Source organism: Henckelia pumila, chromosome 2 (assembly GCF_033568475.1).
Source record: "Henckelia pumila isolate YLH828 chromosome 2, ASM3356847v2, whole genome shotgun sequence".
Classification (NCBI taxonomy): Eukaryota; Viridiplantae; Streptophyta; class Magnoliopsida; order Lamiales; family Gesneriaceae; genus Henckelia; species Henckelia pumila.
The window spans coordinates 52,136,269-52,163,562 of NC_133121.1; the positions used below are offsets into that span (position 1 = coordinate 52,136,269).

Sequence of the window (27,294 nt, forward strand, 5' to 3'; positions counted from 1 at the left end):
ACAGACATCTCGAAAGAGATACAGCAAGATGCAAATGAATGCAGCATAAATCAATGACATATAACCCATGCAGTCACATAATATATGCATACTCAGTCAGGATATCTCGAACAGTACTTCCGTACCTCAAAACAGTGCAAGCTCTACCAACTCTAGGTCCACGCCTATAGTCTGCTCTACACTGCCAAATGATACTACTATCATTAAAGTGCTCTAAAAGCCTTAATTAAGCTATTGCATACTCCTAAATATTTATAGGAAGCAAAAGCTATACCTTCGTCCGTCGTTAGCCCTTTGATGTCGATGCCTCCAGAACTTAGGCACAACCCCGCTACGACTACCGAACGCCTCGCCGACCGCCGGGTCAAGCCTAGGAAGGCTAGAACAACTCCAAAAGGACTAGAATGGAAAGGAAAACTCGGAATTGGCAAATGAAAGTGAAGCCTCGGCCTTCTATTTATAGACAACGATCGGAACTTTCGATCCTTGATCGGAATGTCCGAACCTCGATCGGAACGTCCGATCCTGCCATCGGAGCTTCCGAAGATCCTGATCTGCCACGTGTCAAAATATCACTTGTTGACTCCGGATAGGGGTAATCGGAGCTTCCGAACTCACCTTCGGAGCTTCCGAACTCTACCCAAGTAATTATGATTAATTCCTTAATTACTGATTCTTAGTTACGGGCTACTACAAAAAGTGACAAAGAGAAGAGATGAAAAAGAAGGCGATAATTGAACAAGAACTGTGAGGGGAAAAAAGGGAAAAAAAAGTGACACTAGGCTCACTCACGCCCAGCACCGGCGCACCCACGCTATGTCACAATGCACTCGCGTACGAGGTAAAGAATTTTGGAAACCTATATATTTTAGACTTTTATGCATCATTTTCGGCCCGTTAATGATGGTGTGTTGTAAATAAAATATGACAGCCGAATTTTAGGGACTTTTTCACCACCTTTCATCTTTCTTTCATCATAGAACACCCAAAACAACGCAACCACACAACACTACACATTCGATGAGGCTTGTGACACAGATTTGAGACGTGGGAGCGAATGTCAAGAGATAGTTGAAGCACAAGACATAGGAAATTCATATGGGGACGGAAAATCTACTTTACTCTGTGATTTTTATTATCTACCTTGATTTATGATGAGATTTTTGATATGTCTATATGTTTGATTATTTCATTATAAACTTATTGGTTTTTTCTAGATATTGACGGAACTTGATTTAATTTTCATGTTATGAATATCATTTTTCTTAATATTATTTGTCCTTAACAATTTATTTGTGTATTATTGTTTTGATTGTCTTTCAATTTACTGGTCATAGATTGAATGTTAAATTTATTTGAAATCTGGCACTCGAAGAGAGGAGATTTTAAATAGGATCATAGGAAGACACAACCTAGGATTTTTGTAGAGTTATGAAGGCCTACAATTTCCTTTAGTTCATTGAAATAGAACCGTAGAACTTGATTAAATTATTTTTATGTTTGATTTCTGATAGGGATATCGAAATTGACATTAAAATAATAAAATTTACTCGGCACTCATGAGATACAGTAAATCAAAATTAAGGGTTCTTGGCCTATAAATTAGAATACATAATATTATCAATTGATATTATTTACATGAATGAAAAATTGAGTAAAATCTTGTATCTAGCACCCGTTTTAGATAGTGTACCCAAAGCCGTCCTTGAAATTTTGGTTTATTTATTTAATTTAATTTATTAAATTTTGAACTTTGATTTCTAAATAAAGTTGAAATTATTTTAATTACAACATTTAGTGTGAATATAAATTTTCAATCCTCGTGGAAATGATACTCTACTCATTATATATTAAAACTGGACATCGTGCATTTGCGAGAGAAAATCACGCAACACAGAGCAACTGCGTGGACTACCTTTTACTTCTACTACTAAGATGCAAATCAGTCAAGATAGGAGTGGGCGATGAGGACCGAGCTACTCAGCCTATCAGCCATGCAAGAGATAGTTATTCAAGTTTTTTTTGTGATGACGTACAAAGAACTTAATATAATAACTCAAACCTTAAGCATATCAATTTACCCGAGCAGACAATTGGGAGTACATGAACAAATCATAACCAAAGGACTTATTTGATCTATAATGTTGGGTTAACAAATTCTCTTGACAAATTAAAATTGATAAGGAATCTCTTATAAGATAAAGTCGTACTTATCTAGACCAATATATTATGATCAAGACCAGTCTGGTTTTTCGGACCAGTCTACCTTGCCAGAGCAGATCAGGTAATACGGACCAGATCATCTCTCGATCAAAACAATTTCAAAAACTTTTAAGATTGATCCGAGTTGTTGAAGATAAGACAAAGAGATTAAAGCCGTTGTTTTCGTATTTAGCAAACATTCAAAAGAGCCCCATGCCACTGTACTATTTTGGGAAATATCACAAAGAATACGGCATGCTCTGCATAACTATCAGATATTTTTAGAAAAAGATTGCACTAGCTAGATTTTATGACGTTGAAACCTCACATCTTGAATCATCGCTCAGTGAAATTAAAAAGATTTGTGCCTTCTAAACTTCCACGCATTCCAAAAGAGATCAAATCAAAATTTCGAGCTGCAAGCACACATTCACTAATTTACCAGATCAATTGTGTGATCAACCTGTGCTACATCTGCAAGCTCTCGAAGCTCAAATTTATTTATTAATTGTTGTTGAAACTTATCAAAAGTAGTTCTAATTTGAGAATGGGTCTTGTTAGACTAATTGCTAGGAGTTCTAATCGAAGTGTCGATTGGATTGAGTTTGTACGAGTTTTTGTATAAATCAAAGTACGGAAAAAAGAGAGACGTAGAAGCTTAGATTTCGAACTTATATAAAAAATCTGTGTGTTATTTACTTATTGCTTTTTTTCAATCTGTCCAAAATAACAAACTCAAAATTTGAACTACAAGAATTTTCCGCACTGACCAGTTCAGTTCTTTCATAAAGTTTTTTGTTAAGCAAAATTAAATAATCAAGATGATAACTTGGGTTAATTGTCACAAAAGTTTTCAAAAATATTTTAAAGTGTGTATTCACCCTCTCTCTACACATATTTTCGATCCTAACAATTTATGTTTTTAAAATATAGTTAATGTTAAATAATATTTTTCCCTATAAAACTATCACACACAAATTAAATTGTTATTAATTTCTTTCATAAAATGTCATGTATCTATGCATCAATTGATGTAAGAGTTGAAACCAACATAATCACTATTTTTTTTATAATTATGTTCAGGACAGTGGAAAAGATCATGAAGTCCACAAACCCTAAAAACATAATTACTATTTATAAAATCCCTATTTTCTCACTTTCTTCAATTATATAGTTTCTTTGTCTTCAATGATCTGCATTTTTTCCAATATTATTATTGACTATTTTTTTTTATTTTTGGTAGTTCGATCATAAATTTTTTTGTATTACAAATTTTCTTATCACACCTGTAGTTTTTTTTCGAATGTTTTGGTGATAATTTTTTTATATTACTAAATTATTAGCTTAAACAAATGTCTATACCAATAATATTGACAAACTTAAAACACACTATGCAACTTAATATTTTAACTATTTATATAACTGTAAGATAAAATAGGAAAATAAAAATACATCATTCAACTTCTTTTAGATATCCATATATCATCATGTGTAAAAAAAAATAGAAATATTCTTTACAACTTCTTATTTTTAATGAATATCCATTTAGTATATTAAAAAATTTACAGAAAATGTGAAAATTAAAACAGAGATATTTGAGTAAATTTACCATTACAACTCATATCTATATATATATAAAAACAGAAAAGTCACATAAAATAGAAATAAAAGAATTTTCCCGCCCAAAATTTTTTTCTAAAAATAGTAAAGATATTCTAAAATTTAAAAATACATATAAAATATTATTCAATTTAAGATCTATATATATATAAAAACAGAAAAGTCACCTAAAATAGAAATAAAAGAATTTTCCCGCCCAAAATTTATTTTCAAAAATAGTAAAAATATTCTAAAATTTAAAAATACATATAAAATATTATTCAATTTAAGATAGAGATAATATTGAATATTCATAAAAATTAGATGATGATATTATAAGTGATAACTATTTGATCTAAAAAATTTTAAAAATAGATAAATACAATTTAATTTAAACAAAATTTAAAATATATTTTATCGTGATAAAAAAAATTTAATTTTTGATTTTAATGTTAGTTGTTTTGCCTGTCTATATATATATATATATATATATATATACAAAAAAATCCCCCAAATAGAAATAAAACATTTTTCCGCACAAAAAATATTTTCGAAAATAGTAAAGATATCATAAAATTAAAAATACAAATAATATTATTTAATTCAAAATTATAGATAGAGATAATATTGAATATTCAAAAAAATAAGATATTATTATAAATGATAAAAATATTTGATCTAAAAATTTTAAGATATAAATGAGTGATGCTACATGTAATATGAGTGCTTTAATAAATAATTAAAATATAAATAAATTAAGTTTGAATTGGAATAAATGATTTGAAATCTACGGATATAAATATATTTTCATTGCTTAGATAACTTTTTAAAAAAATTCAATTTGATATTTATTACACCAAAATTGAGATCATCACAACGGATTTCAAATCCTTAGATTATTGGAAACAATTTAAATTCATTGTGGTTGGAGTGATGTTTATTTACCCAATAATTATAAATTTGATGCATACAATATTTGTATTCTATACAAAATAAAAATATAATTTTTTTAAATTTTAAAATATATTTTATAATTTCAAAGTTGAAATACAAAAATATAAAATATAAAATATAAAAATAAATATAAAAAATATAGATACATAATATTTTTATAATATAAGTTACATTAAACTTTTTACAATTAGTATAAAATGTTTTTTATATTAACAAAAAATTAATATATAAATTATAAGATATAAATGAGTGATGCTACATGTACAATGAAATTTGTGTATCAACTTTTATAACACATAAAATTCAATATAATAATTTAATATATCAAAATTTCACGATACATTAAATATAAAATCTCGCGATAAAATAGCAAAATTTAAAAATATTATTGTTGTAAATATCGTTGCACAAGATATTTTTTGTAAGTTTAGCATTATCTATATATTTATATATATATATATATATATTTATATATATATATATATATATATATATATATTTATATAAACAAAAGTCTGCTATAAATAAAAACATAAAATTTTCCTGACCAAAAGTAGATTATAATTGTTTGTCATTATCATAATATATTGTTTTGTTTATTTAAATTTATATTTTCATATTAATTTCTATTAAATTTAATATAAATAACATTTTATACTAGCTATATGGATATTGTCATTTATCTTATCAAACTATTATGTGATTTATATTATTAGTAATTGTTTATATTTTATTTTTCTATCTTTTTATTTTAATTTTAGAAGTTAACAAATTTTATTATTACAATTAACATCTTTCTCTTTTCAATTTTTTTAATAAAATACGAGTATTTTATTAATATTAGATAAATAAACTCTTATAAATTTTTATATAATATAAGTGTTTAAATATAATTATTGAATAAATAAATCTCTTACGAAAATAAAAAAGTTTAAATTTATAATATTTTAAAGAATATTTGAATATTTTTTCGCAACAAATCAAAACAAAATAAAAAATCCACAATTTGTTTTGAGATTTCAAAACTTAATATGGAGAAAAAAAATAATTTATAAGAAATAAATATAAACAATATATAATGAATTTTTTCTTAAACGTGTGTCAAAATTAAAACCACTAAGTAATTAAAAACATTATGAACAAACTATGCATAAAAAAATTTACATAGCTATATCCAGAATTACGAAGTACAAGGGTTTGAAAATTTTGAATTATAAAATTCTGAAAATTTTGATTAATGTGAAAAATGGGTGGAGGGTATTGAACAAAATAAAGAATAATATGAGGAAGTCAAATATTAAAATAAGATATTTCTATAAAATTAAGGATGAAAAAAAAATTTAAAAAAATATTTTATAAGATGTAAAACAATTTATTTCGATAGCTTATAAGTACCCTCCAGCCACGATAAATTTAAATCGATTGCAATAGTCTAAATATTTGAAATACTTTGTGATTAACTCAATTGTAATATCAATATGAATTTGATTTTTTTTAAAAAAATTATCTAAATAATGAATATACATTTAAATCCATATATTTCAAATTATTTAATCAAAACTCAACCTTAATTTATTTTTATTTAATTATTTATTCAAGCAATCATATTTACTAATTTAATTTAAATTACACAAAAATAATACTCTGTGAATCGCACAGGTGGAATACTAGTATTTATAATAGTAATATATAATAATATAATAACAGAATAGATAATAGACATAGATATTAACGAAATTAAAATACACTAGACAACTTCTTATATTAAATATCTATATACTATCTTGTAAGATTAGAAAAATGATGTAAAAAAACTGTAAGACCGAGCGTCGCCCCACTTTTTTGTTTGTAACGAGGGAGAGATAGAATGGAGTTCGAGTAGGCCGCTAATTCCATAGTTTGTGCAACATAAGGAGACTTTTGCTGCAACATACTAGGGAACAACTTCCACAGTGAGTAAGGATTTGTCTTCGGTAACCCTAAAAGCGTTACTTGGAGTTCATATCCCTATTTGCAGACTTGGGCTGGCCCATCGATATACCGTAAAAAGGTTTTCGTTTGTTATTTTACCAAAAGTTATAGCTGGTGATAATGGTGCAACTCAAATCGGTGCAACTCAAATCTTTTAAAGCGCACAGCAACCCAAAAGCGCAATAATTCGATCGCTCTACTAATAAGGACAATTATTGCACTCAACAATGTCCCTACCAATAATTTCACTCATTGCAATCAATGTGAATCGAACCCATGACCTTGGCTCTGATATTAATTATAGGACCGAGTGTTTGCCGTTTTACCAAAAGCTATAGCTAGTGGTAATAGTGCAATTCAAATCATGTTCGATCGCTCTACCAGCAGAGACAATTATTGCACCGGGAAAATTGTTTTTTTGGTCCTGTATATTTGTCACTTTGCGATTTCGGTCATTTATATTTTTAGATTTCAGTTTTAGCCCGTTATCTTTGTTTTTTTGGTAATTTTATTCATTTTTTCGATGTGGCACTAATGTAGTGCTGATGTGAAGGTGATGTGTATAGTGCCACGTAAGCCTTTTCGAAAAAAGGACTAAAATTGCTAAAAATCGAAATATGCAGGACTAAAACTGAAATATGAAAAAATAGAGGACTGAAATCGCAAAATGACAAATATATCGGACCAAAATTGCATTTTTTCCTTATTACACCCAACAAAAACATAGATATTTAAGTAAATTGACAGATCAAACTTATATTATAATAGTAATAGATAATAAATTAATTGAATTTTTTTTGTAAAAAATTGGAATATTTAAATTAATTCAGAATCAGAACTCATATACTATCATATATTTGTAAATTAATAGATAAAATATAAAAAATTAAAATATAATATTCAACTTCTTATTTTAAATATCTATATACTATCTTTTTGGTAAAAAAATAATGTGTAAAAAACAAAAACTTTGAATATTGGTTAGATTTTGAATTTTTTTAAGGAAATATTTTTCAAGTAGAAAAATAATGTTTAAAAAACAAAGACTGAATATTGGTTAGATTTTGAATTTTATTGAGGAAATATGATGAAAAATATGTTGCACACAACATAAGTGATGGAACCAGAATGATATTTTTATTTTTGTAAGAGACCTATGAGTACTTTTTCAAAAAAACATGAAAGATTAAACACCTATTTATTTTTCACCTAAAGCTACTAACTCTTTTGAGATTTCACGTGGTTCAAAAGTAAAACATGCCAACGGAACTTAATTTCCTCCAAAAGAACTATAGAAGCAACCTATTACAACAAACTCGAATCAAGCACAAGCCCCAGCCTAACCCAGAACAAGACCAAACACAACCGGGGTAAGTGTGACATATAAAGTAGATGTATTGCCGTATATGTTGCTAGTAGACTTATGCACACAAATGAAGCAGATTAAAAAAAAAAAAAAAAAGGAAATACAGAAGAATGAATTCAACAAACAATTGGCAAAACTCTGATTGACTTACTAGGAAAACTAATCAAAAGAAACAATAAAAAAAAAAAATACCTTGATTGATAATAAATTATTATATTACACAAAATTGGGTTAATAACAAGATCCAGTGCATCAATTTTCAAGGTTGGTAACTCTGCCATGTTAATTTATGGATCCAGACTCAACTGAAAGACCGGTTTACTGAGCAAAGCGATTCTGATGTTCACAAATAGCTTAATCACTCAGAGGATCACTCCAACTCAATGTTTCTTTCATGTATCATGATTTCCTTGTTGCCCGCGAAACAAATTATGTTCGAAGTACGATACCACGTCCACTCACAAGAGGAGAATCGAGAAACGAATCATGTTTGAAGTACGATACCACGTCCACCCACAAGAGGAGAATCGAGAAACGTATCCGAACAAAACAAATCAAGAGTTCACCTGTCCATTGTCCGTTTTATTTCTTTGAAGCTCTTCTTGAGAACTTATTAGCCTACAGATGCAGCAAAATTAGAACAATTATAACTCTTTTTCGGCTATAAACAGAATAAGCAAGATTTTATGCAAATGTTAGTCACGAATAATAAACCATAAATTTGCAGTTCTAAATAGCATTCAATCTCTTATTTCATGCATTGCATTATGCATATCAATTATAACCATCTTTTAGGTGTAATTTATCTCCATGTCAGACAAAATGAATGTTGTCCCATATTATCTGGGAATCATTAATAACCTCATAATTACTTAAATATGTTACCGTGAAACAAGCGTATAATAAACCAAACTCACTCGGGACTGAAAAATGTTTGATTAATAAACTCACTCGAAACTGAAAATGTTTGACCAATGTTTGACCTATCATCGGGTATGTTGAGATTCAGTAGCATTGATGTAAAAACATCAAGATACATGAATAAGCACTCACATTGTGTGTATTTGCTGAACAACCCTTCCCAAGTGATCACTAATAGACAAACAAAGAGTTTCTAAATATGGTTGTGCAACATTACACCTCATAACCCAAAAAACCATTTTATCCATAATCAGTAACATGTTAACTTGGTTCCTCTGCCCAATCTCCAATGGTATAATTTCAATTAAGGTGCATTGAGAGTCAAATACGAACTTGTGCTTTGTAATTGAGGATCCATTGTAACATATATTTAGCAAGGATGTCACACATGTTCCATCAAGTATAGCCTCGAGTAGGACAGCATACAGGCAGGGAAGTCATATAGGCCAAAAACCTAGTGAAATCACACTAATATAAATGAGATCTGGTCAGCAACCCAACCAGGTTGAGGTAGATTAAGCCATATGGATTATCCTGGATGGGTCCACATCCTTTTTTTTTTTTTACTGTTGAATCACTAATACAAAAACAAACCATTATATAAAAAATTAATTAAATTATTTAAAAGCCAACGAAACTCATAGTTTTTTTGTCAAAATATTTATTAAACTAAAATGTAAATTACAAGCAATAATAATACAGAAAGAATAATAATAATAATAATAATAATAATAATAATAATAATAATAATAATAATAATAATAATGAAAAAAGAATAATAGAAAACTATACATTAATAATAATAAATAGGTAGTTATGTAACACAAATATTAGGGTAGTTGTGTTTATTTTTTCTACCTATTCAATCATTTTAAGAATAATAATAATAATTTTATTTTAACACATTCAGGCTAAGTCATCCATACGATTTATTCGACCCTACCTTTAAGGCACTACCCCAACCATTCATTTAGAGCAACTCCAACCGAGCACCAAAATGGTGCATGCCCAAAATAGCGCCCCCTTCATTCCTACGCCAAATTTGGCGCAGGAAAAAATATGGCGCAGCCCCTTTTATTTTATTTAATTTAATTATTTTATTACTTTTTTAATTATTATATTTATTTGTTTTTTAAATAATAATAATTAAATAATTATTTTATTATTTTAATAATTAAATATCAGAACAAAATTTTTTATTATAATCAGTTAATTTAATCAATAAATATTTAATTATTAATTTAATTTAATATTTATTTATTTAAATAATTATTAAACAATTAAAATAAAAATGCAAATTGAGTTACAAATATCAAATTGGAATACATAATCGAAATAATTGAAATACAAATACAAATACATAAAATAAAATTAATCTATAATTTAATTTATGTAATAATAATTAAATAAATTTTAATAATTTTCAAATATTATTTTCATTTATTAATAATAAAATATTATTTCTATAATAAAAATATTAATTATGTTCTTAAATTTGTAAAAAGATATTAAATAAATGATAAGAATAATATATGTAAAATAAAGAGAATTTCCGAGAATATTTTTTTGGTGTAAGATTTGATGTAAATGGGTTGTAGATGGATGTAGTGTTTGGTGCAGAAATTACACTATTTTAGTACAGAACTTGCACCAAAATGGTGTTTGTGATTGGAGATGGCCTTAATGGTTGTAAAGGAGTCACGTGTTTTTTTTCTCGTGGTCCAACACGCATCATGTAAAAAATGATATGATCCCCTTTGTAGCCATTACATCAACCCTTGGGAAGAGTCTAACTAACCCCACCCATATTTAAGTCAAAATGGAAAATTGACTGCCCAGACTGACCAAAGGAAGGACAAAATATCTCGCCAGGTGGTCTGACCCAAGTCAGACCGGGTTTCTGGGCTTGCCAAACTAAATTGACAACCATCGCATCCATAAATCTCAAGCCAAAATAGGTTAGGCAGATTGGAAAAAAAATGGTTTTTAGTAGTTCACAAGTGGGCCATATAACTTGGAAAATTTGCACAGTTAACACTGGATTCAATTGAGGGTCTCAATGAACCATCGACCAATAATTTAAATTCATCGAAGACACGGATGAAGGCTCGCACCGTATGCCAACAGTACCTGAAGGTGTTTGCGTGTGCTATTCAATCGTACCCAGATCTTTCTCCGAAACAAAGGTACTAGATGCTAAATGCGACCAACAGGTTTTTCAAAACCAATATTTGGACATGTGCATTTATTCAAGAGTACGATTAACTTGCTGAGACATTTAAAGCTATGTTCTCATAGCAAAAAAAGTTTAATACTAAAATCACAAAGAAATATCGTCCTACTCCTACAATACAACTGAATCTAAAGAATCATACAATCATTGGTCGCGAATCATTTATTAAGATCCATTAAACTAAGGAATTTGATAAAAAAAAAATATAATGGAATTGAATATCATCACACATGATATAGATTATGAGATGAATTCAAGCCAGGTCAAATTCATTGAGATTTATATTTTCTAAAATTCCTAATCTGGACATGGTCAATACATGACTCCTAACAATGAGATCCAATTCTTGCCATGAAAATCAATTCAACTCATGTTGTTGTCTTACGAATATTTTTATTTATTTCTACAAGTTACATTCATAGTTTCCTTGTTGGATTTGGATTATGACTGGAAGAGTTCTAATAACCCTAACTCTAACACTCACAAACAGTGTATAAGATACTTGATTTTGTTATTTAAGTAATTTTTTTTTCTCGCAACCGCCACCTAAGCCACATCTGGCAACCAGCAGACCCACAACTGTTGCCCAAGCACCCAATATACCAAACATTGTCCAGAAAAGTTTTTGGAGTTGATTGAATGTTGTTTGGCCCGTCAGGGTGCCAACTTCAAAAGTCAACTAAGCCAGACATGTTCCTGAGTTCATTAAATTCTGTTTGTGAGCATTATCATTTATCTGATTCAGATTTATTTCTGTGGGGTATCGACCATCCCACGGTAGAAACCATGAATGAGCATCATATTCTCTGTATGCAACTTATTTATTTTATGAATCGACCATCCCATAGCAAGGAAAGCAGAAGTTTTTGTTTTTCCACCACATGTCAAGTTCTAAGACTGGAAGAGCTCCAACGACCAAAAATGAATAATGAGAAGAAACACGTTGTGAAACAGATAATGTGCCTAAAATATATGCATACCTCCGTTGTAGATCGGTTATCTCACGTAGTAACTCCTTCTCCCTATCATGAGCAGCCTCTAACTACAAAAAGGGAATAAAATTAGGATTTACTCTTCCGGAATAGCTTCAAATCTAAGTATAGAAAAATGCATATGCCACAGCAGAATGATTGAACATTTAGAGGAATAGATTGGGCACCAACTATCAAGCCCAGCACCGCATGGAAAACGAAAGCAAGATCAATGAAAGATTATTAATTACCTTTCTATCTGTACAAATTTTATAATTTTTTAAAATAATATTGCAAAACAGAAAATAAATCAATCATCCAGGCTCGTAAATGCTTATCATTAACTGTTTTTACAGAATTTTATCAATCTTTCCTTTATACTATGCAACGGAGAATATTGCCCCTTATCATTACCGTCTGTGCTTTAGCGCAAACCAAGAACGTGAGAATTTATTTCGGTGTTGGTGAAAGTACATTAGTAATGCCGAATAACATACATTCACAGAAGCAGACAAAAAATCTAACATTTTCTGGCCAGCCCCCTCCACAAAGAAGAAACTATAGAAATACAACAACAGATGAGACTAGAACATACAACAGGAGAAAACAATTAAGCAGCAAATGCTGTCACACAGGCATTCATGTTTTGATCTACTACATGGGAAGGGGTAGTTTCTCTTCAAGTAATACACGGTAAACACAGGTGAAGCTCAGGTACATAGTTAATCAAAGAACAAGCTTACATACCAAGGATTTCTCGGGCATTGCTATGTTCATTGGCCCACCTCCCATGTCTGCAGATACACAGAATTGTGAAAACATCTGGGTATGGTATAATTTCTAATTTATGATGCATTAATAGTTGATACCTGAACAGTCACCAACAGCTATATACTTCATAAGACTAAGAATACAATCCTGTTCGGGGCGGGGTAAAAACAAGGTATCACATACATTAAAAGAATAAAATTAAACCAAAGAAACCCATTTTTTCCAGAATAGGCATTACCCTTTGAAGGATATTTGTCTGCAAAACAGATTGCAACATGGGAAAAATTGCATGGCCGTGAGGATTTGGTGGAGTGGCATCTGAACACAGTGGTGAGGAAACAGCAGGATGTTGTGCAATCACCTAAATAAATCGCAAAATTTCTTACTTGGTCTTCTAATAAAACCAACAAAATCGGATCCAGTTACGGTCCAGACAACATCAAAAGAAATAACATAGTTATACTTAAATTTTAATTACACAAGCCACACTTTTTTACCAGAGCAGAAGTGTAGTCTCCTGGACAAATGTAATCCAGAAATAGCTTCATTGACAAACAAATATCTAAAGTATGCATTCAATACCCAATGATAATTATTTTAACATATTCTGGGTTTGTTTGACAGATATAAACCATTATAAGAACTACTTGTAATTAAAATTAAACATAAGGTTAATCTGATGTAACTTTTGTTTGATGCCAACAAGTGACACTGGCTCAACTAAATAATATGCACCCAGAGGAAGAATAGTAAGTATGTCAGCTTGACAAACTTTCACACTAACCTGTAAGCTTTGACTTTTCTGCAGTATTAATGGAGATGGAACAACCTACAGAAACAAAATAATTAACCAGGCTTAAAAGTTCACGAGCCTAATCACAAGACTTGAATAGCAACCTTTTCTATCTCAACACTCTCTGATGTAACCTTAAATCGACCTTTTTGCTGAACAACTGGACACTTTCCCTTCTCATCAAGTTCCTCACAATTAGCTGCATCACATATTTGAAATTAAACGAGAAATCACACACACGAATTTAACTTAACTCAAAAGTTAATACTAATTTGAATGTGAGTTACAAAATATTAAATAAATAAACTTCACTTGCCTGATGTTTTAGAACCTTTCGATGTTATATCTTGGTTTGTAGTCTCTATCCCAGCTCCTGACACTTTCTGCAACTGACTTTGTACTTTGTCACTAAAGATTTTGCAACGGAAAATAGTGAATTTTCAAGGTAAACAGAACAGATACGGTGAAACTTAGTAAGTGAACACTGCAATTAAAACTCGAGAATCTGATCTGTGACAAAATAAACCTTGATGATACAAATAAATGAAGATGATAAAGGAAGTTATTGTGCTAAATTTGTCCTTCAAAACTGCACGTATTTGACTATGAATGAGATGTCAACGATGAAATATTTTTTTCCAACCAGAGGACATAATTATTTTATGACCAAACTATCATTTATACATGTTAGAATTAAGAGAGCGCATAAAATTACAACAATAAAAAATTTACATTTGTTTCTGTGACCTTCAAAAGTCCCACATTGATACATTCTAAGGGAAGACAATACTCTCCTTCATTCGGCCAACAAAAAGAGGGAGACAAGAAAAATTTACACCATTTAACGTCCTATGAGAAATATAACCCCTTAACATGTGAGTAAAATCACCAGCACCGACGAGGACAACCTTTGATGGGCATTAGGTTGCCACAAATTAATTTCCAAAAGACGACAATCAGAAACAAATTGGTAGTGGTACAGGGAAGCCTAACAACATTTTTAGATTTCTCTTATCTAGTCAGCAGAAATATGTATATGGATACGTTTTTTGCATTGGTAGTAAGGAAGGGAATCAGACAGCGCCAGTATTTAGTTCACTCATAAGATAAAGAAATCGAGAGAAACTGTACGCGGTGGAAAATCAATCTAGGGTATAAACATTGCAGATTGAACAGATTCACGGTTTAAAGCTTAGCCTGTAGGAAAAGGAAGGTGCACGGCAGGTCAGAGGTTCAGCTCATCTTGGTGGGCGTGGTGAATTCTTCATTTCTTTGAGGCTTTGAATGGTTTTTCACAAAAAAGGGAACAAAGATGGTGAGATTCTGTACAAACTGCATTCTAACTATTGAAAAGGTAACTAATATGTCATTCGTCCTTGATCGTATCATCTACCACCAATCACTACCTAAAAAGTTCTAAGAAATCTTTCATTGAGCAACCGTTCTTCCATTTGAAGCAGAACTAGTTTGTGAAGTCACTTGTATTCTATGTTATCTTGGACTAGGAGAAACTGACGTTCATAACTCGAAGCAGGATTTCCTTTTCTAGGAAGTTGTTTCAGCCACTTTGATTGTGTTAATTGCAGTCATTAAGCTAGCATTCAATGTACTAAATCCTTCAGAACCATATATTCTGACATATGTATTTGCTGTTACATAAAAGTACATGCATCCATGTTGACAACATCAAATCAAAAGGCTTTAAATATATGAAAACGGATTCCGTGTAATAAGTTTTTGATATTCAGCAGCCCTGGTTACAAAAATAATTGCAAAAATCCAAACATTGATCTATCCAGCAATGAGGTAACCCCTCTTTACCATTATTATTTATAATATTTAGAATCCATCATATTCATATTTGAGGGAAAATATCACAAGTCACAAAGAAGAGGTGGGCCAAGAAGAGGCTGTGAGCCGTGATTTAGAGGAAGAAAAGACAAGCCCGAGGTTTATCAGTGTTTCACTCATGGAAAATTCCAGGATAAAGATTGAGGAGCAATAAATTTTTTTATTTATTTTCTTAGTTAATAAGAATAAATATTTCCTTGTTTTTCAGATTTCATGGTATCTCTTAAATTGGTGAGATTTTCTTTCAGTTTATTTTTCAATTGATTAATTAAATGTATTAAGTTGGCGAGAGGAATTATTCATTCAGAAAAATATCAATAAAAAGTTTGTTTCGCAAGATCGGTTGTTTCTCTTGTTTTAACGAGTATCAATATTCAATTAAACATAGGTCGCCAAGATCAGATATCAAACAAACAGGAAATTGATTCTGAACTGGAAGATTTCATGGTCGTTGCCCAGGCACGTAACAGAAAACCAATAGTCATACAAAAACCTTACTAAGCAAGCATATCTTGCTTCCAAACTAGAGACGACACATGAACTCCCTGGGCGAAATGTAGTTTATGGAGGCACAATATATGAGATGAATATAGATTCAAATGGAAAAAGATAGAAGCAAAGCTAAAGGAGCTGTAACATGAAAAATCTCAATTCTGCAAGTGATGAATTCAAAAGATTTCAGGTTGATACCAGTGCCACTGAGTTTACAGTTTAGTAGCGTTTTGACATAACTAGTGCAGTGCCGTACTTTTTTTTAAATATATCTCAACATAGTGGAACAGCTATTCTTCGGGAGAAACTCATAACACAATGGATGCTCAGAAACAATTGAAAAATTGGAAAAAAAAATTCAATTGAGTATAAGACTCGGTAGGTATAAATAACATTGTACCTCTGATTGGATAATGTTGGAGCTCCATCTGATAACTTAATATTCAGCTCTGAGAAAGGTTTTTCTGCCAAATTGCTTTCTGTGTGCTTTTCATTGTCGATAGGTAAGAAGCAAGACAATGGTTGCTCCATAGTTGTACCAGAAATCATCAAATCTTCATCTGATTTTTCATATTTAGGTCTAGAAAGATAAAATAAGTTTGTTAAGCACCAACACCCAACCAAATTCATTGAAGAGAATACGATCCAAAGTTTCATCACAATAAGCCTTAGCGACATGGATGCATAATTCTCTTATGCAGGAATGCAATCTGAGAACTAAAAGTCGACGTGAAGTATCAATTTTATGACCTTATATGTTAAATGGTACAAACTTGATGTTGCATTTTAAAAGAATTTTGAAGTTATAACAGAACTACGATAACATACAAGTTACTTGCAGACTCTGCTGATGAAAGAGAAGCATGAGCATTATCGTCCTGTGAAAGATGTCAGAGAAAGACATTAAAGACTATTTGACGTCATTTTATGCAAAATGGTACAAACATACGGATTCTGCCGCATCTGAATATCGACTTGCAAACGATGACTGGTGAAGGAGTTGTGAGACTTGTCTGGACATAGATGACTGGTGTTGAAGTTGCTTATCTGGCATATCTTCATCTTTTTCGGCTATGCTATCATCATCCTGGATCTGAAAGCAAGAACAAAAATACAAGAGCTAACCCAGGCAAAACAATTGCAGCCATTAAATCCATTTTACATCAAATAGATGAAAAAGAATACCAATGAAGCCTGAGCTTTCATATCTTCAAGATCAAAATTCCAACCACTAATACCACGTTTATATTCATTCTGTGAATGCACAGAAAAACAGTCAAAAGCTTAGAACCATAATACCATCAAAGTAATCTTCTACGTGCAGCAATTCAAGAATTTTGTGGCAAGTGACAGCATGGATTTTGATTCAATCTATAAACTCTTTGGCCACCTTAAGGCCCTTCCAACAGTAAAGGCTTGTTTCAAAGCCAAGTGAACTACAGAGACCCGAGTAGGTGAGGATAGTCAGAATCCACCCAATTATATGCCTGAAGGGCTGAAGCATGCAGGAGGCATTAGAAACTGCTCTTCTACTAATAATTCGAGGTACTTTAAGCTATGATCTTCTGATGTAAGAAATAATCAATTCATAAGAGTAGAAGAGAAGAAGTGCAAGTGCTCCAGCACCAAATTAGCTCAAGAAACCCATTAAGAATAAATTCATTATGTTTGATTGCTTATAGATGTTCCAACCAAAGGTTACAAGGGTTACTTTCCCACTCAGCTACCTTATATTTTTCAATTAAGAGAAACAAGCATCTATAAATTTGCACAAGAAATAAATAGGAAAATTACAATACACCTGTGATATTTCCTCTTTCTGTCCATCTGGCATTTTCTTTTGTGCGAGCATGTCTTCCTCCTTCCTCTAAAGTCATCACATGTATTTCAATTGGTAAAAACCGCAATGATGCAAAAACAATGAAACTATGTGATTATATCTTCATTCACAAACCTTTAAGGCCTGAAGACGATCACCAAGAGCTGGCAACCCCTCTAGAAGCGTTCTAGCAAAGTAATCATTTGACCTAGCTTTCTTGAAAAAAGAATGCCTCAACAACTTTTTTGCGGAAGGCCTTTTCGAAGGATCTTTCACCAAACAACTAGCAATCATCTGCTTAAAGGACTAGATACCGAATACAGACACAAATATATTTCAATAAAGTGATGCAAGTTAAAATCAGAATTCATTTTTAACTGTTTTTTCAGTCATACCTTAGAAAATTTTTTGTCCCTCTCATAATCAAGTCCAGGTGGTGCATTTTGCAAGGTCATAAGCAATACCTAATGAATGGCATGTTGTTTATAACATGAGAATAGAAAAAGTTGAAAGGGCTTCAGTCAAAAAGTACGAATGTAAGAAACTCATTTTCAGTCAGAACCTTCATAGGGGGATACTTTGAGAAAGGGGCATGACCATGTGCAAGCTCCAAAGCAGTTATGCCAAAAGACCAAACATCAGCTCTGCGAAATTCAGCAATCCACCATAAGAGAAATGTGAAAAGATGTGATAAGACAGGAATAATCCAAATACAGATCAACATACTTGAAATCATAACCATGCAACTGCTCCATAACTTCTGGGGCCATCCTACAAAATCACAAATTGGTTCAACAAATGAAAACTGAATCAGATTTTAGGCAACAACCCAGGTGAAATTCATGTATAAATGGTAAAAATTTCAGGTATGTCCATCGTTTTTATGCAAAAAATTATCAAACACCTGATGTTTCTGGTCAGACATGCTTCTTCTTGTGATGAAGACAGAAAAGCAAATAATGAAATTTCCTCACACTCAGAATTAGATGCAAAACATAAGACAAGAAAATGTGAAATATATGGAAAACATCAATAATTGATCCATACCAGCAAGGCGTGCCCACAAATGTATTCCTCATGCGTTGCCTATCGCCTGAATCAAACAAGCAGGCAGAAACACCAAAATCCCCCAGTTTGATTGCCCCACGTGAATCGATTAGAATATTACCGGCCTGACCAAAATAAAATAAAAAAATAGTTACAGGAATTAATATTAGAAATAGACAGGACTTATGTACTGTACTGGTAGAGGGACATCGATGTTCTAGGTGCTAATTTACTGGTGTTGAATCAAATGTCCTAATAGGTCCTAGTATGTGAAATACAATACTTTTGCCCGTTACATAAAGCTAACTTATAAAAAGGTATTGAAAATAGTGCTCCTAACTTGTAATCTTCCTTTTATTTTACTTAGTGGTTGTTACTTATCTTCTTCATGCAGATCAAATTAAAAAGTTAATGAAACATTTTTTCTTTCAATTTTGGCACTTCATACAGCTGCTAAACCTAAAAGTTTACAAGTTATGGAATGCCTCTAGAAGGAAGAGGAATCATTCATCTCCAATAAGGAATCGGACACAAAATTAAAACAGGATATTTATAAGTTCTCACGAACACAAAGATTTTTGTAAGGATGTGTGCTTTACATTTATATGAAATTTTTAGAATGATGATATCAGCTGATATAGATACAAACAACTACAAACAGAACATGCGTAAATTTCAGAAAAGAATGAGAGAGTTCGGCTAAGCAGATCTATTTTCATTCCTTCACAATAGAACAACAAAGAATTGGCTCTGATATAGCAGATTGTGCATGTCACATCTGCATAAAACTTATCTGCTCACCTTTACATCACGGTGAATGTGGCCATGCTGATGAAGATAGTCCAAGCCCTTCAACACCTCACGTAAAATTGTAGCTATAACAACTTCTTCAAAACCATCTGGATGTGCTGCCTTCAATATGTGTAGACATGAACCCCCAGCCATGTACGGCATTACGACCCACAAATTATGGTCACTAACAAATGAACAGTGCGATTTAAGAACATTGGGGTGATCAACAAGGATCATTGTTTGAGCTTCCCTTGAAATGTTATTCTGGTGTAAATGCAAGACGTGAATTAGAAATCATGTTTATCATGCTACCAGAGTGAGGAACAAAGAGTGGGCCACCAAAAAAAAAGGAATTGCAAAATAAACTGTATAATTATATCAACAAGTATTTGTGCATCTTTTCTAGCATCCAAAACAAATTGAGACCCAGTTAAAGTCAATTATACTATAATGCTCGCTCAAGGCAACAACTGAGAATTTAAATCCAACTCAATTCACAAAGAGTTGATAGATCCATTGCCCAATTCAGATAAGATGCCACCCCAAAAGCCCAAATCAAGTGGGGAAAACCTACCGTTGAATATTCCAGCTTTACCATAATATGTTCAACAGTGCAACTGTGCCTGTGAAAAACGATCACCTCAAAAACTATCAAAATATGCTTTTGAAGAGCTTCCATTCCATTTTAAATTTTGGACTGTGTAACAATCAACCATTGATTCATTTTCTCTCGTTCTAATCCTCACATGTTGCCAGTTTACACTTAAGTTACCAACTATTGAGGTTTGGAAGCACACACCACCCTTGACCCTTAGGTCCAGCAAACAACTCAAAAGTTCCGTGATTCCTTACAACTGAATAATTCCATTTCTCTATATTTCCATACAAGAACACACCCTTCTATCTTCTTTATCCTTTACAAATAAAACCAACCTACACCCAAGCATGTCTCCACCATAACTAAGTATTCCTCTACGTTCACCAAATTGCACAATCAGCAATTAACCCTCATCATGCAGAAAAAAAAAAAACTAGTAAAAGAAATCGAGTATTCAAAGCAATTCACACATTAATCTTTTTTCCCAACAAAAGCAAAAAACTTTTTGAAATGGGAATTACCAAATCGCAATTATTGCGTTCGAAGTCTAAAATCTTGACCGCAACAATCTCATTGAGAGGATTGCAGAGAGCTCGATAAACCGAAGCGCTCGCTCCTGTCCCTACCTCCTCATACAACGTATAATGCTCTGCTCCAATAGGGTACTTTTTCTCCTTCTCCATTGCATTCATACCTCAAAACTCGCACGATTACAACTCCGCGGCAATTTGATAATCGAAACTGCGGTAACCAAATTCCCCAAATTTCACCAAGGAGTAAAAAAAAAATATCGGGATTTTCCTTCTCCTTGTGTGTTGCATGTGACGTCAACAATACGAATAAAGATACAGAATTAGTTTGACAAAAATAATAAATTCGAAAAACGTAGCGATCAACCTGAAGAGCGCGAGAGGGCGGAGCAACCGGATCGCCGCTGAGATTTGCGGAAGTGTTGTATGTACAAATCCCGCCACCTGTTACATGCAATATATATATATATATATATGTGTATGCACACACGTGTGTGTATATATATTTATCCTTCCCTTGTATACTTCGGTCTTCGAGTTGGTTTGCATGTGGAAGCCGTAGATTATATGCGTACGGCGAGAATTTACAGTAGTTTGTAAATCATTATAATTTCAAGAAAAAACCTGTGTGGATATTGTGACCAAAATGAATTTTTTTTTCCAATCCCATCTTCGAAAAATTATTGTTTTTAGGTTTATCAAAAATATTATTTTTTACTAAATGTGTGGTTTCAGGTCGACCGAGACTAGGGGCAGATTCAGGATATCAAGTTCGGGGGGCCGTCTTGTAGTGACCCGCATCATGATTACCTACCAATCAGAAACTTAGACATACAATTAAACAATAAATAAACATAATTAGAGATAATTGCGGAAACTCAAATAACTTAATCCCAACATGGTAAATCCTAGTGGCTGACCTCGCAATGCTGCCTTGGTCACCACCTAATCCCCAGATCTCAAGAAAAACTACCTGCAACTGCCCCGTCGAATGGGGTGTCAAAAAACAACAGTACGAGAGTATGAGTATACAATATTATATGTGCATGAATGCAAGTGACAGACTTGGGCCCTGGGTAGGTAGCACGTTGTGCCGTCGCTTCAGGAGGTGACCTACATACTCAACTGATGGTGACCTGACACAAGTCCATGTGTCCAACCATCTTCTAACATGATAGGGTAAACACCCTACTACAGGATATCACAAGGATACGAGCTCAAGATGATCATGCATGCAACATAATAATATGTCATAATATATGCAAATAAAATCATGCCATATAAATCATGAAACACATAATACATGCATACTCAGTTAGGGTATCTCGAACAGTACTATTGTACCTTTCTACGACAGATCCTAGAAGCTCCCATCTACGTTTGAAGTCTACCATGCAGTACTACAATACATAATAACCATGCATTATCTAAAATGTCAAACGTCACTTATCATGCTCTAAAAACCTTAATTAAACTATAGCATACTCCCTATTTTCTATAAGGAGCCAGAGTTATATCTTCGTCTGTCGTCAACTCGCTGATGTCGAATGCCCCAGAGCTTGGGCACAGCCTTGCTACGACTCCTGGACACCTCGCCAAAGCTCCGCTGCTTGGCCACTACTACGGACACTGTCCGTTAACTATAAAAATACTATTACCTACTTCAACTCTTAAATAAAGAGTCCCAAAACCCTTAAAATAGAGTCATACGGGAGAGGATAGGTTTCAAAATAGGCAATAAAATGAGAGCCTCGAACCCCCTATTTATAGGCGGAGATCGGACGCTCTGATCTGCGCATGCCTGCCACGATCCGATCGGCCAAGATCGGACGCTCCGATCACACTTCGGAGGCTCCGATCCCATGCATGCAACTACGTGTTCAATTCCCGTTGACACGTGCATGGCATTACGATCGGACGCTCTGATCTCCGTTCAAACGCTCCGATCTGCCCCGTAGCTTCCGAACTCCAACGTTGGCTCCGATCTGGTTCGGACCTTCCGAACTTCTTGATTCCAATTAAGACCATTAAGTATTTTTTGAGTGTTTTGACCTAATACCTTGGTCCGTTAGATTATATTAAAATCTCTTAACCATGTTTTATTAAATCTAAATATGATTAGCAATTAATCTTGTAAAATGGAACCGGGCTATTACATTCTTTCACACTTAAGAGATTTCGTCCTCGAAATCATATTTTAAGTACCGAATGAACTTGAATAAGAACAACAGTTTCTTATTCTCTCATATCATTTTACAAGATCTCTCTGTAATCCAAATAATTGACATTAATGTCTCAATACTGAAACTGGACCATAAAGGAACATCTTATAATTCAGTAATCAACATGATCTCTCCATACATGTCAAATCTGTATTCACTGTACCTTGGATGATTGCAAGATGTAAGACTCATCTACCACAAATCATCACCACAGTGATACGTGGAACACATCGAGAATACTAGACCCATATAGCGACAATGCTAGTCTGTACTATGTCTCATTTACTGTCCAACATCCCAATTGGACCAATAAATTCTAGAGATATCTTTCTGGTAAATCAACTATATCAACCCCGGGTTGAATTAATTGTGGTCCTTTTGAAACGACTACCCACTACTACTCAAATAAATAAAAGAGAATAATACGCGGGTTTTCTAAAATTTACTAAAAATTTTGGCATGACATGCTTGTTTATAGAAAAAACCACCAAACGCAGACATCAGTTCAAAATATTTAAAATAGAACCTCCCAAACATTCCAACAAGACCCAAAAAGCATAAGTATTAAGACAGCTAAATACTACGCTGGACAACCAAGTAAAAGCGATACATGACAAATGTCCCTACGCAGGGAAACACATCCTGCTACCAAATAAAAACGAGGAAGTAGAAATGTAATTTATTACAGACACTCAAACTAAAAAGACACAGCGGAAAATAAATGGAGCCATGGTCACAGGTCTACGCCTCCGGGAACCTCACCCAGGGGATCCTGCCCCTCAGTCCACTGATACTCGTCCTCACCTGAAAGTAGGAAAAAGTGGGGTGAGTCTAAAAGACTCAGCAAGATTATGGGGGGGGGGAGGGGGGGGGGGGAGATAACGAGTACTACATAGGTACAAGCACACACAACATTTCAAATAATGCGTAACAAAATAATCGTTAGTGCCTCTAAACTTAAAAGTGATGAACATGTAAAAAGAATAAATGCATGAATATGACATGTGCAAGATTAAGTCAAATAACTCAATGAATAGAATAAAATGTACTGGAACATGGTCATATGAATTTTGAGTGAACTCAGATCCATGAATTGTGACTTTGTGATTGCGATCATGATCATGGCTATAGTGCATAATGCCGCAAGGAGGTCGAGATGAAACTCAACCCGATCTTGCCCTATATTGGTAAGGGAGACCAGAATAGCTCTGGCCCCATACGAACACATGCTAAGGTAAGGAAACTCATAATAATTTGGTAAGGGAGGCCAAAACGTCTTTCAGCCCCACACGAACACATGAATATGTAGTCACAACCATCTAACTTCGTTCAAAATATACTTCTTTCCTTTATTGAATTTGAGACTTAGCATGCACATGTAGATGTAATGTTCACAAAAATATCGACTCAATGAACATGCAAAGGACTCGATGGTGAATGACTGAAAATGGTGATTTAGGGAAGTACCAAGGGTGGGATTCTAGACCATGGTTAAAGCACTTAGGTGAATGGAGCGGTACACCCGACACATCTTATATCTCACTCAAAACTTGTCCAAAAGAGATTCTGCTTGAAGTAACACTTCTCTAACCTCTTAAGTTAATCCCAATCCCGTACCCTTAACCCATGTTTGTTTTTATCCCTGACTTAAATGCTCAAGCCCGAACAGGAATCTGGTTGCCTAAAATTCTGCCCCTCTTAAGTCTCAAGACTTAAAACTTAGGGAAAACTCAACCAAATTGAATTCCGCTCGAAATGTCATTTCCTAACTCTCTAAGGTGTCTACCAGCCCTAACCCCTCTCTGAAATCCAGCCTCTAACCCAGTTGCAACGCCACATTTCCGGGCAGCAAAGACTCTCCCAGAAATCTGCTCAAGATCAATATCCTAAATTCAATCCAAGCTTACCGAATTGCCCCATGATCCTTGAACCACTATCCTAGTATCAAAGACCCACATCTAGGCTCATCCAATAACCCCTTAACAGTTGCCAAAACCCCTCGCATTTGCTCATTCCCAAGCAACCCTAGAACAGCCCCTAAGTCGACTAAAACTCGAACATCCCCTCTACAATCTCCTATCCCATTTGGCTCATTCTAATGCTACCACGTGAACTGCATATCACCCGTGGTAACCCCTACATCATCACACCATCAAACACCATCAACGAACACACATAAATATCGAAACTAGCAAACTCAAAACTGACATTTTTCGAAAATGCAAGCACCATAACCAATTCATTCCAAGGCTTTTAAAAATCCATTAATTTACACATGTAATATCTAACTAAAATCAAAATTTCCCAAGCAACCATCGGCCGTTAGAAAATGAAAACACAGGCACGCAATATTTTGTATAATCGAAAATAGGGAGTGCAATAGATATCACCAAATGCAACACACAATAATCGTATATAAAATGCGAGAAATTAATCCACAATCTTGCCTAGTTAGAACAAGCAAGAATCGATGAATCCCAAAATTTTTGAACAGCGGCCGAGAGCTAGGTCGAGAAGGAGGTTTGGGAAAAAGAAAACCCGAGGAACAACGAACACGACCTTCACTTCTAACTGGCCATGGAGCGATTCTGAAGGAAAAATCGAAGCTAGAAGGTGCTTGGTGAATATCCAAAGGAGCGGGAATGAATAACAGGGGAATCGCTCTCTCACTCGGTGTGTGTGTGTGTGTTGTGCGAGAAGGGTGCATGAGTTTAGGTGTTTGTGTGTGTGTGTAATTTTTAAAGCTAGGGTTAAATCCAAACCTAGGTGAAAAGTGCTATTACAATTAAAAGTTCTATTACCAAAGTGACTACTTTAAACCTCTATAAGCCAATGCCCCTACCCTATCAATATCTCGAAGGGTCCTATTAATCTCGGTGCCAGTTTTCCTTTCTTCCCAAATCTCATAACACGGTGCTACTCGGATGAACACATGATCTCCCACCGAGAACTCCAAGTCTCTCCTCCTGTTATCCACATAACTCTTCTGCCGGCTCTGTGCAGTCCTCATCCTATCACGGATCTTGGCTACAACTACGGCAGTCTGCTGAACAATCTCTGGTCCCAACTCTGATTTCTCCCCAATCTTGGTCCACAATACCGGAGATCTACACGGTCTCCCATAGAGTGCCTTGTAAGGCGCCATACCAATGGTGGCTTGAAAGATGTTGTTATAAGCAAATTCCACCAATGGTAACCTCGACTCCCAACCATCATGAAAATCCAAGACGCAGACCCTCAAAAGATCCTCCAGAATCTGGATCACCCTCTCGGACTGCCCATCCGTCTGGGGGTGAAAGGCAGTGCTAAACAAAAGCTTTGTCCCCAAAGCTGAGTGAAGACTCTTCCAAAAATTCGAAGTAAACCGCGGATCTCTATCAGACACTATGGAAACAGGGATACCATGTAGCCTGACTATCTCCCGGATATACAACTCCGCATACTGAGTCATAGAGAAATTCGTCCTTACTGGCAAAAATCACTGTTTCCAATTTTTCATCCATCGAATCACCAATCAAAACACATACCTTGTCTGACTGAGGAGTTCAAAAATTCTGATCGTGAGTTCGGAGCTTCCGAACTCACCCTCTTCATCCGAACTACATCGCTCCTTACAAACACTTCAGAGCTTCCGAACTTCCTAGCTCACAAGTTCGGACCTTCCAAACCATGCAAACCTTTGGAACCCTCCGGAACATTTTTGGACGTCCTGAATCCGATTTTCTACTTAATAAACAAAAATTAGGATTTATTAATTATGTTCTAACCATTATAAACATTATTATATATTATAATTACTTAAAACAGAATCAGGTACTACATTATCCTCACCTTAAGAGATTTTTTCCTCGAAATCAGGTCTTGGTCAACCCTGAGAAGGTAACCACAAAATTCTCTCACAATTACCTGATCCATCTATGATCTAAACCTGTGAGAACTAACCTCTAAATTCAAAAAGATAAAACACTAGATCCTCTTGTCACAAGACTTAGCAAAAACCAAACGTACTAGTCAACTAGAACAAAAACTGGAATTAAACCACGAAAATCCAAATACGATAAAATTCTTAGTACAATCCCAAAACAAGAAAAACAGAAACCAACAAAATAAAACTCAAAACACTTAGACACCTTCGAATGTAAGAGTGGGTGCCCAGTGAGCC

At 33.5% G+C, this 27,294-nt stretch overlaps 1 protein-coding gene across 2 annotated transcripts; it reads right to left on the reverse strand.

Annotated features, from left to right (window-relative positions):
• Positions 1-8,289: 8,289 nt before the first annotated feature.
• LOC140882748 (uncharacterized) lies at positions 8,290-21,360 on the reverse strand. Of its 2 annotated transcripts, none has more exons than XM_073288931.1 (21): positions 21,278-21,360; positions 20,902-21,121; positions 19,792-20,046; positions 18,991-19,115; positions 18,670-18,714; positions 18,506-18,587; positions 18,339-18,407; positions 18,079-18,249; positions 17,926-17,991; positions 17,310-17,378; positions 17,074-17,217; positions 16,953-17,002; positions 16,525-16,704; positions 14,098-14,189; positions 13,886-13,980; positions 13,773-13,817; positions 13,227-13,349; positions 13,087-13,135; positions 12,965-13,011; positions 12,227-12,284; positions 8,290-8,710 (listed from the first exon to the last, which is right to left on the reverse strand). In XM_073288931.1, the coding sequence occupies exons 2-20, from the start codon at positions 21,070-21,072 to the stop codon at positions 12,243-12,245; spliced, it is 1,920 nt and encodes a 639-aa protein (XP_073145032.1). In that variant the 5' UTR covers positions 21,073-21,121; positions 21,278-21,360; the 3' UTR covers positions 8,290-8,710; positions 12,227-12,242. The 2 variants fall into 2 exon arrangements, with proteins under 2 accessions (XP_073145032.1, XP_073145031.1); XM_073288930.1 differs by having other exon boundaries at positions 12,227-12,288.
• Positions 21,361-27,294: the final 5,934 nt, after the last annotated feature.